Genomic DNA, 16542 nt, shown 5'->3' with positions numbered 1-16542 from the left:
ATGTTGCCGTCTAGCATTGATTCATCCAGTCTTTAGGCCTCATCATGAGTTGTACGTTATTTGGGCTGTAATATTGCCCAACTTTATTAGTGTTAGTGCCGGATCACGGTTGGGTGCTCACTGTAAGTCCTCATTCCCCATTGGGGAATTTTTGGCACTATTACCACCGGCGGTAATTGCACCGAAAATGGGCATTTCTTCTGTGTTTACCCCCAGCTCGGATCTGGAGGTAAACATGCCAGACTTGTGATAGGGCCAGTCCTTAAATGCAGTGGTAATACCGTTACCACCGCATTTAAGGGCTACTGACCAACTCGTGATGAGGCCCACATTCAGTTTCCATTAACAGTCTCTTCTTTTCTTTTGTCAAACATGCTCATATGATTACTGGTCTCTTTACTGGGATCTGTATAATGTACCTAATAGCCAGTCTCACTCCCTGTGTCTCTTATCCACTCAATGGGACTAGTATGTTGAGTTTCTACACAAGTAGTTATCTTCTGAATGTAGGATACATACTGGGATCGAGTAAGCTCTGGCCAGGAATACTTCTCTTCCTTTCTGATATTCACCTTATCCCTCAGACTAATATGTGGAATTTTGGCCCAAGTATTATTCCCTTTAACCTTGAATTCCCCACTTGGATGAGTAGGCTGTGCCCAGGGATGTTTTCCTCTATCTTTGATATTGATCTTCTCACTGTGACGAGGAAGATCCCTCTGATCATTATATTCGGTTTCACATATATATTGTTTGACAGTCTCTCAAATCTTATCACTGCTTTTCGGCCCGGGTCTCCTGCTCTCCCCTTTACCTTCCTTAGTGGATTTGTCACTGGGTCGTGTTCTTATTTTCGACTTTTCTCAGATTTCTCAGGATGCCTCTCAAGCACGTTTCGGTGTCTCCATCTCACACCCTTCATTGTACTTTTCTATATGTGCTTTTCGCGTCGGCAAAGGTTTTTCTTCCTTTCCTCGTCTGACGACTCTTCCTCAGTAAGTGTCCCTCCCGGAACTTGTATTCTCTTCAAAAGCTCTTTTCTGGCCTTCCACGCTTGGCTTTTCTCCAGTATCTCTCCTGGACGGACAACCAGGTTGTAAGTTCTCAGTGGCCTGGCGTTTTTCTCTCACTGTGTCTCACTTGGGACTTGTGCCAACCTTTCTGGTTCCCTTCACCCTGCTGCTCCAGTGGAAGGGTAGAATTAAGGCTCAACCTCCCATGGCTCTCCTCCTTCTTGGGAGACAGCCTTCTTTCTGTACTTTCAGCTTCCTCCTGACAGCTGTTTCGAAGCTCCCAGGCTTCTCTCTTTCCACCTCTCTCTCCTCCCACTTTTATGATGAGGTCCTGGGATTTCCCAGGTAGCTTTTGGGAGTCCCTTTTCTGTTTCTGATGTAGATTAACCACAACTTCACTAGTCTTATTCGTCCCAGTATCTTCTTGAGTGGTATTTTTCATAACTCTATTAGTTCTCTTTGTGCCAGTAGCTATCAGGTATTTATTCTTTATCAGTCCTGGAGTTGTATTCTCCTCAGTGTTAGGCAGATAATGATGTTCATTATGAATACCACAATAGCAAATGCAAGAGGAGTCTGTTTTTCTGTCAGCTGGTCTGGACTCAGTGAAGGTCTTGATATGAGGGAGTTCCTCACCAGAAAGGGAGTTCTTGTCCCCATGAGGGGAGTCTCTCCCTGTGGGGTCCCGCTTGCTGCTACCCCTCTGGTGAGAAGCGACTGAATCCAACAATTTGTCGCACGTGGAACAACCTTTCTTTGTCGAGGGGGATGCTTCAGATGTGGCGATGTGGCCAGTGTTGCCGCAGAGACATCTAGTCACAGGAAAACTTCATCCAGTGGCCCTTTCCTCCCAAAGCTTTTCTCCAGCAGAAATAAATTATACAATTTTCAATAGGGAACTTTTAGCAATCAAAGAGGCATTTGAACAATGGAGACATTACCTTATGGGAGCTAGTGTCAGGAAATGGAATTGGGGCAAGCCTCGGCTACCGTACCATAGGAATTAGCTGTGAAAGCTGAAGAAACTACATTTCCCAGTAGGCTGAGGGGGCTGGAGTAGTTCTTCCCTCCTTGCGCCATTCGCCAGCTCGGGATAATTGAGACAGCAGCTGGGGGTAATTGAGACAGCTATTAAACCGTTGGTGCTGATAATTGTTGATTATGCAGCATGGACAGCCACGACGTGTCGGAGCAGCAGGAGAAAATACGGCATGCTGATCTTCACGTGTACTCATTGAATAGGGAGAAAGCCGTGATGCCGTTCGAAATCTCGGTTATGAGTAACGAGACCATTGCATTCTGTTTCATGCCGCGGCGGTGAGAGCTTCCAGTTCACGGCGGCTAACTGCAGCATTTCAAGAGGTCTGGGTGCACTTGTGAGCCGCCCGGACACACAGATAAGTGTTTTTCTTCTTATGGTTAAATGACACGGGAGTATCTGTGATTTATTTAGCAGCTGGCTGCATTGAAGCTGCTCTGTTATGTCCACGAGCAACGCTATTGATTTCCCTGGACATTTTTGTTAATATGTATTCCGCTATGTGTTCCTCAGTCCTTTCTTAGGAACTGAAACTCCTTGAAGTACAAGAGCACACTTTTCATTTACGTTCATTCAGTGTGGGCAGAGTTTTGTCACACTCTCTGTAATGTTCATGTTGCCTGCATACAGAGGGCAGAGTCTTGTCACAGTCTCTGTGAAGTTCATGTGCCTGCTTAACTAAGGGCAGGGTTAGTTTCACGTTTGTCTACTGCTTTGCTAGCCCAATGGGCCATGTGTTCACGTTTATTCATCATGGACGCAGTTTTCTTGTTTGTGTCATTCCGCTTGCTATTACTGTGGGGTCATGTCATTGTTATTTGTGGCCATCCTTCATGTTTGGTGTAATATACAAAATCAGGTTTCAGGAGGAGGTTTAGGTATACTATGCATAATTCTGGAATAGGTGTAGGATCAGGAGTAGGTATTCAGAATTCATGGTATTAGTAGGATTGTTATGTGGAACAATTGTGGATTGTATGTTATGTCCCCCTCTTTCCTTTGTCTAGCCACCCCCTTTCCCTAATTCCTTCTTCCCCCCATTGGCTGCCACTTGGTTCGCTGTGATATTATATTCAGACGCCCATGCCAACCACAGTGGAAGGGTCGATTCATTCGGCTTCTGTGGTTCGGGAGAGGGGGTCGATCCCCTATTATCCCTTACGGTTTTTGACAGCTAGACACAAGGTGACGGTGTTAACCGATCAAAGAAATCTGACCCTTTTGCCTTCAGCAAATATCTTAACTCTGTGGCAGCTCCAGTGGTCCATATTTTTGGCTGAGTATGATTTTGTTATCACCTTTATGCCTGTCCCCAAAATGGCAAGGCAGATACACTATGTATGTGTCAGCTGGGTAGTGAGAAAGTGAGCCCTTTAGCCCCACTTTCCTTGTTGGAAAAAAATAATTTCGTGGTGGAGGAGGTAAAAAGAACAATTGATTTTGGTGATCAAATTTGGTGACCAATGACTTCAGATCAATTACAGGAATGGGCCAGAGGAGAGCCAATCAGACAGATAAAGGAGGGTCTTCTGTATTCGGATTCCAAGTTATACTTACCTACTGAAGATGGGAGAGAAGAAGCCTTGAGACAATGTCACGACTCCCCATTTGCTGGTCATCCAGGCTATAAAAAGACCCTTGAACTTTTGCGACAAGGATTTTGGTGGAAAGGTATGTGAGAAGATATGTTGAACTTTGTCAGGACATGTAAGATTTGTGTCTGCAATAGTAACTTAAAGGTTGCAGGTTTGATAGTTCTGAACGGGTTAGAGGGGTTCATCTTCAACCTTCGTGGGATTGGTAAACTGGGACCTGACAGTGATGGGATCCTTGTGAATTAGGTTTGCACTAGGTTTTGATGTCTCACTTAATTCTGCACTGTTTCTCCTACAACACTGTCACCCAGAATTCTGGTTGCAATGTTTAGACTGCCCCTTGAGACCCTGACGTGTTTGTCTTGGGAAGGATGAACTGAGGCATGTGTTGGAGTACTCACGTGGAACCCACAATATTAGACTAAGCAAGGGAACAGCTTTAACAGTCTGGGGTGCTCAGGAGGAAGGAACCAGTCTGCATTGTTCTGCTATGCGTTTTTCAACCTTTGTCTCAACCTGTGTTGCCTCAATAAACCTTATTTTTTTTTTACAAACTTTATTTTGTATTTTATCTCAAGAATTCTGGTTACAAACATGTTAAGAAAGGATAATAAGACATGATATGGTTCAGTCCATATCTAGGTTTCTTATGATTTCCATACAGTCGCTAATACCGTTGAGTTCTTGAGCTTAATATTGCATTAATTAACAAAGAACAATCAAAGAATAAAAAATCCCCCCCCACCCTCTTCTCCCACCCTCTTCTCCCAGTTTATTTTGTAATTATAGTAATAAAATGCAGTTGAGTTTACCATTAAGTGCGTCCATCTATGTGTACTTGCGGTTCCAATCCTTGAGGAGATTCTTCCTGGTCTTGTTAGTCATATTATAGAAACTTTCCATAGTATTCTGGGTTTGAAGTACATATGCTCTCTATCTCTGGTAAATTCGTGGAGGGGCATCCATGTGTCTAAATATTTCGAGTATGAGATGCCAGGGCTATTATCTTTTCTAGGGCCATGGTTCCCCACAGCTTAACCCACCACACACATTGCTTCTATTGGGCCATGTTTGGTTTTCTACATATGTGCCAGGTTAATCCTTGCTGCGCTTAACATATGGGTGATGAGCATGGCGTTGTTCCCGGTGTTAGCATAGATACTCTCGACTGCCGCCCCCAACATTATTACTACTGGATCCATGGGGAGCTGTACCTTTGTCATTTCTTTTGTATGACTCCAGATTTCTTTTCAATAAGTCTGTGTTTGAGGACAAGACCACCACATATGTATCATGTCTCCCACTTCTCCGCAACCCCGCCAGCACAATGGGGAATAACTATTCTTGATAAAGTATTCACTGTGGAGTCATATACCACCTAAGGCACAGTTCAAATGCTGCCTCTTTGCTCGGTGCCATATTCGTCCCCATATTTCCATAGGGATTTGCTTGCCCATCTTGTCTTCCCATTTCTTCATGTATGTGAGTGTCTCTTCTGGGTCAGCTACGCAGAGCAGGCGGTATATTCGCGAGATGCCTTTTTCGAGTGTTCCTTCTTGTATGGTGAGTTCCAGTCCTATTGGCGGTCGGGATGCATCTTCTTTCACCTTAGTGTTCGTGATCCAATGTCTTATCTGAATATAATGAAATCGTTCAGTTTCCAGGACCAAGAATTTTATTTTACATCCTTCAAATGTCAGGGGCACCCCATCCATATAAAGGTCTCCTAGGACAAGTCTCTCCCTTCCTTCCCAGCGAGACCAGAATTGTGGTTGCATGCCTGGAGAGAAGTTTGGGTTGCTGCCCATTGGTGTTAGTGGGCCTCCCCCTAATTTTAGCTTTTGGCTCCGCAGGGCCTTGTCCCAGTACCATAGTGAAGTTTTCGTTGCTTCCAGAAGCGTACCTCCTTTTCCTCTATGTTTCGGGCAAAGGAAACCCAGAGTTTCCAACAGGGTATTCGTAGCTTCTCTTTCTAGGTGTACCCATTGATTCTGGTTGTCCCTCAGGCCCATTGTAACATTGGTGCGATTTGCGCAGCCCAGAGGTATCTCTGAAACTTTGGCACCCATTTGTGTTCGGAAGAGAACTTTTTTTGGGGATCCTTGGCTTTTTCCCTTTCCAAATGAAGGCCATAACTTTCTTTTATAAGTTCTGAATTGTTGGGGGAGGGACTTTCACCGGAAGTGCACCGGTTACATATAAAAATCTAGGAAGTAGAGACATTTTAACTGCAGCTATCCGCGCTGACCAGGATAACTACTGCCTATCCCACCTTTTCAGGTCTTCTATCAATGTTGTCATCAGTCCCGGAATGTTTGCCCCATAAAGCTTTCTGTAAGTAGATGTTAGGTTTACTCCTAAATAAGCTATGGGTCCTCGACTCCATTTTAGTGAGTATGCTCTCTCCCACGCTGCCACCCTCTCTGGGTTTTCGGTGATATTAAGTGCGCTGGGTTTAGGGTAATTAATATGGAACCCTGAGACTTCCGCAAATTGCTTTAACATTGTAATTTCGCGAGGGAGAGAGTGTTCTGTGTCTTTCAAAAAGAGAAGGCTATCGTCTGCATATAATGCAATTTTCTGTATACCCCCAGACCCAGTGTCCACCCCTTTGATATCCTGTTCTATTCGTATACCTGCTAGCGGCTCCATTGCCATGGTAAAAATAAGCAGCCAGAGGGGGCATCTCTGTCTAGTGCCTTTACAAAATGGGATACTCTCGGTCAGCCGGCCATTAATCATCAATCTTGTCGATGGGTGTTTGAAGTTGGCCATTACCATGCGGGAGAAAATCGGGCCACATCCAAACCTCCCCAAGACTAGCTGGAGAAAGCTCCAATCTAAGCTATCAAAAGCCCTGGAAGCGTCCAGTGCTATTACGGACATCAGCTGGTTTGTTCTTCGTGCCCACTCTATGGTATTAATTTCTCTGCGAATATTATCATGTATGACGTCCTCTTACAAAGCCCGCCTGGCCTGAATTAATTATTTTAGGGAGAACTTGGGCTAACTTTTGTGCTAAGACAGTAGAGTACATTTTTGCATCGCTGTTTAGCAAGGAGATGGGATGGTAGCTAGCGCAGTCCGTCAGGTCTCTATTTGGTTTTAGGAGAAGGACTGTGGTGGCTGGGCTCATATCCCCCGTAACTTTGCCAGTATCTCCTATGTGATTGAATAGGCACTTTAATGGCCGACTAGCACGTTTTGGAAAGTTTTATAATAAGCATTACTTCGGCCATCTGGGCCCAGGGATTTGTTCCCTTTCAGGGCATTAATGACGCCTCGCACCTCTTCTTCCGACATAGGTGCTTCCAGTTCCAGTCTATCATTCTCTGTGATCTGTGGCAGTTCCAATTGTGCCAGGAATTCCGTTTGCGACTGCCTTTTAAAATTATCCCCTACTAAGTGTTTAGTATAAAAGGCATGCATAACCTCTGCTATCTTTTCTTCGTCTTTGGCCGTCCCCTCCCCCGGGATATGCTAATTGGGTAATGCGATTACGATTTTTCTGCTTTTCCAGTTTGGCTGCTAGAAGCCGATTGGCTTTATCACCTTTTATATAGTACATTTGCTTTGTTCGTAGTGCGGATTCATCCACGTAATGAGCTTCTAATACAGCCTTGGTTTGTTTGAGTTCTCGCCAAGCTTTTTTGGATCGTTTATCTTTATAGTGCTTTTCTGCAGCTTTCACTTTTGTCCCCAGTTCTTGCCTCTTTCTTTCTTTCCTCTTTAGTAGATTTGCAGTGTGCGCAATAAATTCTCCTTGAACTATTGCCTTGCTGACATCCCATAATACTCCCCAGTCGATTCCCGGAGTGGTGTTTTTGGTGAAGTAATTTCTTAGCACTTTCTCGATGTCCGTTCTCAATGCTAGGTCTTTCAGTAGTAATTAGTTTAATCGCCATGTTTGCGGACATGTGACTTCGGCTGTTGCATTTCCATGGTCATTGAGACTGGTTCATGATCGGATATACATTGCACTCCTATCTCTAAACCTGTGATCTTTGCGACGGTTGTATCGGAGATTAAGATCATGTCGATCCGGGAGTATCCTTTATGTACTGCTGAATAAAAGGTGTAATCTTTTTCGTTTGGACAAAAGAAACGCCAGGTTTCTATTAGTTGTAAGTCTCTAAGAAATTGAGCCAAGGCACGTCTGTTCAGGTTATCGCTGGGTATTGTTGGGAGAGTCTTGTCCATTGAGGCGTCCCTGACGCAGTTGAAATCTCCTCCTATGAGGATTTGACCTCTCTGCCATTCTGCTATTTTTGGAATTAACTCCGCCAGGAAACGCTCTTGCTTTTCGTTGGGGGCATAGATCGCCACCATCGTCACTTGCTGATTCATTAGTATTCTCCCTAAGATTAAGTATCTCCCTTCTGGGTCTCTTTTAATAAACTGTTTTTTCAATTGGATTCCTCTAGCTATGAGAATTCCCACTCCTCACTTTTTCGTTCCACTTGAGGCAAGGAATTGCGTTGGGAATGCCCTCTGTCTCAATCTATGCTCGTCTTACAAGAGCAAGTGAGTTTCCTGCACCCACACCACTGAGGCTTGTAGCTCTTTCAGCCGTCACATGATGGATCTTCTTTTGATAGGGGAGTTTAGTCCCTGCACATTGAGCGTAACGAACGTCAGGTCAGCCATTTTCAAGATCAGGTATCATTTGCTTTATACGCCTCTTTTCCACTTGGTCTCCTGGGAACCGCATGCATGTAGCTTTATTCTCAACCGCAATTTATGTTTTGTATAAGATTTCCCCCCCTTCCCCTGTCCCAACTTTCCAAAACTTTATAACATCAACAAATAACATTGGTAGTCACACAGTTAACCAATTCACCTGGAACTAACTACCCCAGGAATAGAGGGTTCCGTGACCCCTCTCCCTGCCTCCTCTCCCTTTTTACATTCCATTTAGTCATCTTTATCTTTATGCCCAATTTGGTGCTCTTATTTAGGGTAACCCATTAATGAAAGCTAATTTGCCCTCTTCTCGGGTAGTACCTCAGTAGGGTGTCCTTCGGCATCTTTCTACCAAATGCTAATAGGCACACGGGTTTCATGGTTTGTTGGCAGTACTATCATCCTTCCAAGTTTACCTCCTTGTGTTCATTTGTATAGCCTGGTAAGCGAGGTCGCGCTGGTTTCCAATGTTCCTTCTCCCGAGCTTCGCTATCTTTGGGGTGGTCCAACAGGGACCCTCTCTTGGTAGTGCTATCTTTCCCTTCCATGTTCTTCAGGAGTACCTCCCATTGTTCTTCTTTTGTGATTGTGTATTGCTGTCCCTCCCAGTTAAATCTTAGTCTGGACGGGTAGATCCACCGATATTGGGTTGACTTGTTTCTTAACCAGTCCGTCACCACTCGCAGCCGTTTTCTCTTCTGCAGTTTGGCATGTGCAAGGTCTTGATAAAGGTGAATGGTTGTTGTCTGGAATCGGATGGGCTCTGCCTTACGAGCTGCCTTCATGATGTCATCTTTTAGTTGGTACAGGTGTACTCTGGTTAGCACATCTGGGGTCAGGTTTCTATTGATTTGATAGGTGGAGTATACCCTATGGGTTCTATCCAGGATTATGTCTCTCTCGTCGTCTGGCCCAATATTTGTCGGAATATTTCGATTACTGTCCATTGAAGCTCTGCGTCTGGGATTGATTTAAGCATGCCTCGAATTCGTATATTGTTACAGCTTGATCTATTTTCGGCGTCTTCCTGTTTGTCCTGGATGCGGTTTAATTGTTGCTCCAATTCTTGGACTCTTCCAGATAGCACATCCTGTTCATGTCCTTGCTCTGCCAATGTCATTTCTGCTTCATCCACTCGCTTTTCCACTGCTGTGATCCCTTTGTTGAGCTCCGCTATTGTTTTAGCCAGTTCAGAGGCACTATCTCTGATGTCTTTTTTGAGCTCCTGTAGCATCTCCATTAGGTCAGACTTACGCAGCGGCGGGTCCTCCGGTGCCAGTTTGTCTTCTTGGATAGGAGAATGCACCTGCGCGGTTGTCTGTTGTAGGGTACGTTTCTGGGTGTCTACGGCTTGCATGAGTGCTTTGATATCCCCAGAGGACGAGCTTTTTTGCTTTTGGCCTTGTTTGGACATGTTTAATGATGAGGGGGTGCAGAGATCAAAGTCAGTTGTACACTGGAGATTTTGGCACCGTAGATCTTCTAGATTGTCGTCTTTGGGGTTCTCCCTGATTAACGTGAGGCTTGTGAATCTTGTATGCAGGCACCTCTCGCCTTTGTGCTTTATGAACAGTCACTTCAGTTGATGCAATATTGCAGTATGAGACCTCCTTCAGCTTTCGGAGAGGAACTCTACGTGCCGCTCATAGCCTGTGCCGGCTGCCGTGGGCTTGGTGGTTTGTCTCCTTTTCCTCCTGCGTGAGTGTATGTTATGGTTCTGGCTCCTTTTAAACTTGAGTGGCTGCCGCTCTCTTTAACCAAACTCCCTCTCTTAAGCGTCTATTTCAACTGGTAAGCGTTGTTCTACTTCACCATGCTATTGTACGTGGTTATTTCTCGCTCCGGGGAATGAAATGAGCTGCAAAGCCTCTGATATTCTCTGCATTGGGAGTTGACTGCTGTATTTCGGCGACTGATCGGACCGGCAGCCCGTTTTGCTGCACAACCTCCTGCCCCTTTCTGTATAAGCCTTTGTCTGCAGGCCCTCAGGAATCTGTCACTATGCGGCCAAGATGGCATCAGGAAAGGGCACCTCCATACGTTTCTTATGCTTCCAGGGTGAAGCAGCACCTCAGGCTAATGGAAGTGGAGCTCAGGGCTTGGAGAAGTGCCTTGCTGCTGTGTGGATTAAAGTTACATTTGGTGTTTCCAGTCATGCAATGTCATTGTTTTAGCCTTCTCTGTCTACCAACAGGCAATCGAATGTCGTAGCCGTGAATGTATATACTCCGGGGAACCCGTGCCCAGCGCGTTCCTTGCGGTTACATTTCTGACGCGGGTACCCTCCCGTTACAGCCGCCGCATTCACCCTCATTTGAACTGCTCACCTCCGGTCCGCCGCTTGTCCGCTGGGCTGCAGAAGTTCTTCTTTTGCGGTCAGTCACCGTTCGCCCACCTTCTCTGAATTCGTCTCTTATCCGCGGCTCTTCCGGGGATCCCGCGCCTCGTCCTCCGGAACGCGCCACCTCTGCGTGCCACAGCTGGTGCCTCACGATGCGCGTCGGGGAGAGGGAGCCACGGACCCTCTCCGTCTCGCCCCAGCGCCGATCAGCCACAGGTTCGGGGCGTGCAGCTAGTCCCCCAGGTGTGCAGTGTGCCTCTCCCCTCCTGTTTCGCACTGCCCGGGCACCGCTCGATCTTATTCAGTGCTCCGCATCTTCCCTTCTCACATGAAGCCCACAGGGGCTGCCATTTTGATGCGAGGTCCGGCACGGGATCCATCAGAAATGTGCCTGCAACTTCTCTTTTAATGTTTAGTGCCACCATATTCCCACCTCTTCAGATGCTCCAAGTGTTCATAGCTGTGCAGGTTGTTTCTGCAGCTTTGTCTGTGCATTTATAAGGGAGTAAGGGCCCCGGGGTTGAAAGAAATCACGGAGCTTGCCGAGGAGCCATCCGTTCAGGTCCTCGGCTGGCCACGCCCCCCCAATAAACCTTTTTTACCCATACCTGAGTGTCAGAGTGTTCTTTTCCTACCTTTTTGTGTACCTGCCCAAGACTAAACAGAGCTGAAGCAAAATCCTTATGTGGTAATCTTGATAATTCATGTTCAAAGTTGACAGCCTTCAAGAGAACTAAATGGATCTATGTGTTTGGTTGAATTTCAAAAGTTCGAATCCCTTTTTGCCGTATTTTATTTTGCCAATGTATTAATTGCAAAATGCAGGGCAAGACCCCATGCTCTCCCACTTCACGCCACCACCACAACCCCTTTCTATAGTGCCTGACCCCAACCCACCATTTACCTCTATGCAGCAAAACAAAAAATTAACATAAGGCGGCAAAACAACATTTTTACATTTGAAGTTTGAGCAAAACACATGAACCCAAATAAAATTAATTGAAATACATCTATTGTGAGCCAAATATCCTGTTTAGAATTGAGAAACAACTATCCATAGAGGGAAGACAATTCTCTATCAAAAAGAAAAAAACATGGTTTATTCTTTTTTACGAATACCTTTGTGTCAAAGAAGAGATTGACGCTCATGTCTCGTGCTCCTGCTAATAGCACCTTTTGTACACGATGCATCTGCTTCATGGGTCTTTTCCCCAACCACACTACACCCCGTTCATGGCACCTCCATCTGGTAGTACATCCCACTTATGGCATGTATTGGTTGGTCTTTACTCACCTCTACACCACACTCGTTGACTGGGCTCATGAAGAGTGGCTCCCGGTCTGGATACAGATGTTTATACTGTCGGTAGAAATTCTCTGCCAGCTGAAGCAACATCTTTTCCTTCGTGGAATTCTCCTTGTACGAGGGTGGAAAAAGCAATGCGCCCAAGGACGGTCTACATATGTGGTGGAAGAACGGAAGAAATATAAAAAACAAGAATTAAACTATACGAATAAGGATTAAGCAGCAGAGATCTATTGTCCGATAACTTGCCAGAGCCCACAATGGAAACCTATCTGGGACACCATCAACATCATGGAGTGCTTCATAAATACAGACTGCAGTATGTTCAGGCACAGGGGAGAAATTATCACTAAAGGAAGAGGGTGTTCGGGGTCTGTGGGTGAAGTGACCAGTATAGACATTATAGGCTACAGCTGGAAAGCCTATTAGCAGAGAATACTAGGTGTCACTTAGAGTAGAATCAGAGGCAGATGTTTTCTGTAAGTGGAGGGTGTGTTGTAAATGACAGAAGATGGAGTGGGCCTGTGGTGAACGTTGCAGACTGCACACCGAAGGAAGTCTGTAGCTGTACATTACAGAAAAAGAGGTGGAAATGTGAGTGCGATGGTCAAGCTGTATCTTTCCAGAAACGCAGCCGTTGGTGCTCTGGGTGTTATGCATGTGGACTTACAGGAGATGTGGATGGGTTTATGGATAGAGGTATCAGGATAGGCATTGAAGTGATGCAGGAGACAAACACATAAAATGACAACATTGGTTCTTCAGTGCTGGTATTGTCCATAAATGTGTGTGGTACTGATCTTTTCTCTCATCATCAGTGAAGGTCCCCGAACATTTTAAAAGACAAATGTGCGGCCCGTTTGCGGCGTTATTACCAAATGCCTAAGTTTTTTGTAACAGAGTCCTTAAAGCTTTTTTATGCAGAACAATGACTTGGTCTTGGATGTCAGAACATGGATCGGTATCTTCATCAACAAAAATAAGAATAACTTGAGAGCTGAAATGATTGCCATTTGCTTTGAAAGAGTTATAGTGAGAGAAGCCTGCATGCTTGTGTGAATATGTCTGCCATTCTCAGTCACTATCCAGAAACTAATTAACAGGATAAGAGGGGACCTCTAAATTGCAGGTGCACTACTGGATGCCTCTGAATAGGATTTATCATTTACTCTTGCATTGGAGTAGTTTCTTGCATTGTGAAAACTTGTGTGGACAATGCAAATGTACCCCATCAACTAGTGTTAAACTTGGCTTCTACTTGTAGTTCTAACTTGAAGGCCATGAAGAATGTTGATACCAACCTGTGTGTTTGTTGTATCATTCTAAAAATAGGGCACTTTTATCAACCAACCAGGGATCCAAACGAATTACCACCTTCTCTGAGAAAAGCAGTTACCACTAAATAACACTGTGAAAATGCAGGACATCCCATTTGGACAACATACAAGAACAAATTACTTTCCCCTGGTAATGTTCTTTCTACTGGATGTTCCTCCCACATATTCCTCATCTTTGATAGATTTGTATTCTGCTTTGCAGCTCCAGAAAAAAGAATGTGTCAGTAGAGGGCGCCATGCCCCGTCAACTGGAGACCCTCAATGGCTTCCATTCTGCTCTCGGACGAGACATCGACACCAATATAAGAAGCACATACAGCGCCCATTGCCTGAGTTCATGTTTTTCTTCCCTTTCCTTTGCACATCATTCTTGAAGGTGAGGAAACCAGACGTTGAAAGAGAGGAAGGTGTTACAAAACAGAAATTCACTCAAGGATGCAGGGGCAGGATTGGAGGTTGATGAGGAATATGTGGGAGGAACATTCGGTACCTGGGGAAAGTAATATGTTCTTCTAATGGATTGTGTCCTCCCACGTATTCCTCATCTTTGATAAACTACCATAGCAGTATGCAGCTGGAGGTGGGAAAGGGAGAATGTACTTCTGATTTAGGCTGTGAAGAACAGCTTTGCCAAATGTAGCCTCCTGACCCGATAGAGAATCAAGGCAGTAATGTCTTGTAAAAGGTGTGCAGCGAAGCCCATGTTGCAGCACTGCAAATGTCCTGCACCGGCACCCCTCTTTGTAAAGCACAAGAAGTAGCTACTCCTCTAGTGGAATGAGCTCTCAGACCGTCAGAGACTTCCTTGCCAGCCAGAGTGTAACACTTGGTAATGCACAAAACAATGCAATGAGACAAGGTCTCTTTAGTAACAGCCTGTCCTAGTCTATGACCTGTATGACCCACACAGAGCTGATCATCTTGCCTAACCAAGGCAAGCATGCTAGTGTAAAAGCTCAGCACTCTTTTGGGTTTAAGCAATGAAGCCTCTCTTCATCCTTGGAAGGATGCATTGGTGGATAAAAAGACGGTAAAACAAACTCTGTCACCAACTTGGTTAGAAATGAAGGACGAATGCTAAAAACAGCTTTATTGTTATAGAAGGTAGTAAACGGTGGCTTGGAAGACAAGGCTTTAAGCTCGCACACTCTGCAAGCCGAGGTGATCGCTGTCAGAAAGACAGTTTTTAAAGTCACCATCCTAAGTGGACACGAATGAAGAGGCTCAAAATTGAGGTCCAAAACCGGAACAATAAAAAGGAACCAGTGGGAAGATGTTTGTCAGCCCCTTCAGGAACTGGATAACAATAGGAAGAAGTGGCATAGCTCAAAATGTGGGCACCCCCCCCTGCGAGCCATGCTGAGCCCCTCCATCTCGGCAACAAATCATATATCATATATATGTGTTTTAATGCATTATACAGCACACTTTCTGAGAAAAATTGGCTAAAAAGCCAGAGCATTTGCACTTTTTTTGTAGGGTAACACCGGTCCGAAAATCCAGTACATGCAAGCCACCAACAGTGCACTGGAACATTAATGCTTTAAATAATGTAATCCTTTGCTATTAAAAATGCCATGTTACAATGAAAACATGTCCAACTGGCTACACATTATAGACCAGTCTAGACACGTAATAACATATTACAGTAAAGCATGCCAGGCCACATTTAGACATATCTAGACTGGTTGCACCAAAATACCAGTCAAAGCAATAACACTTATCATGGTTATTTTATCACAGATGCCCAGAAAAATATACAATGCCACAGTAAGAAATGGCTAGACTGGCAGCACTCAAATGCTAGTCTAGCCAGGTAATTACACTTAGCAGGACTGCTTTATCAGAGAGGCCCAGTTAAAAAAAGTCAAGCCAAACTAAGGAATGACTAGACTGGCTGCACCAAAATGCCCCCTAGCCACTAATCACACATATCATGCATGCGTAGCCTGGAGATGGATTACCATTACGATTTATTGCAAAATCCCTCCCCCCACACATCCCCTCTCCCTCGAATCCCCTTCCCCCAAACCCCAAAATCAGCACATCGGCCCAGAATTACCTCCACTTCCCGCTTTCTTGTCCCAGTGCAGACAAATGAGTCACTTTGCCTCATAGGTAAGTACTAGGATGAGGATGAGTGGGGCTAGGAGTAATGAAGATTACAGGTAACTAAGCCAGGCATTACCTCATGTCCCACGACCTCATCCCTGTTCTTGTGTATGAGGTAAAATGCCTCATTAACAAGTATTAGGATGAGGAAGAATGGGACTATGAGTAATGAAGATTACCAATAAGTAATCATGGCCTTAAACACAAGCAGTGGCACTACACCATTGATTTGACTGGGCTTCAGGCATCTTCCCCACCCACTGTCATTTTGGGCTATGTTGACTCGACCTGGCTGACCTAGAAAGCCATTGCCGGACAGAACAGGACAAAGATTTTAAACAGTGCCTGTGTTTCGCCGTTAACAAAGGCCTGGCAATTACTAACATAAAGCATCTCACTGTTAGTTTTTAGGCCGTTGAAATCGTGATGTGGGCATGCCAGGGGAATGATTGGAAGGGTAAAGCGGGGACAGGAGACTGCTCATTCTCACAGAAGTCCATAAGAGGGTTCTTTCAGACTTAAAGGAGAGAGTTAAGTGCTTGTAAAATTGGAGCTGCTCTAGAATAGTCTCATTAAGATGCATAAAGAAGTTAGATGCCCCCATACAAATACGTTTGCCCTTCCCGACCGCCATGAAGTTAGCACCTCTCCCAACATTTGAAGGGTTAGCCCTGCCGAAATCTAGGTTTTCTTGAGCCGCTGAACACAAGCACACACACCATTCACCAGACAGGCACACCCAGGCAGCCACCCATACATTTAAGTATGCACCTTTTCACCATACACTCACACACACACACACACACACAAACAGCAACCCATACATTTGAGTGTGCACCCTTTCCCAATACACTCACGCATGCATACCCAGGTCGCATCATTCACTCACTCATTAATGCACATAAAATTATGCTTTAACCCTCTTCTCAAAGCAGAACTGTCTAATAAACTTCACCCACACAACTTATCTCTTATTTATATGCCGAACCAGAGACGACTATTTAAACCAATGCAATATGCATCATCCATCCTTCTCTTCAAGAAAGAACTAATCATGAGGCTACCAGCCCTTGCCTAAATTCCTCAAACTCATATTACCAATCCAGGTAAGATACC

The 16542-nt window shown here is 45.0% G+C and overlaps 1 protein-coding gene across 1 annotated transcript in view; it reads right to left on the bottom strand.

Moving 5' to 3' along the window:
* Positions 1-16542, bottom strand: part of DRC7 (dynein regulatory complex subunit 7) — an 862568-nt gene that overhangs the window by 721077 nt on the left and 124949 nt on the right. The window contains exon 3 of the mRNA XM_069654252.1: positions 11966-12128. Within this exon, the coding sequence (XP_069510353.1) occupies positions 11966-12128 (163 nt within the window). The remainder of the gene's footprint in view (positions 1-11965; positions 12129-16542) is intronic.

This window comes from Ambystoma mexicanum, chromosome 1p, assembly GCF_040938575.1.
Source record: "Ambystoma mexicanum isolate Mex_15411 chromosome 1p, UKY_AmexF1_1, whole genome shotgun sequence".
In the NCBI taxonomy this organism is placed as follows: Eukaryota; Metazoa; Chordata; class Amphibia; order Caudata; family Ambystomatidae; genus Ambystoma; species Ambystoma mexicanum.
This window is presented reverse-complemented; position numbering and strand designations above follow the sequence as displayed.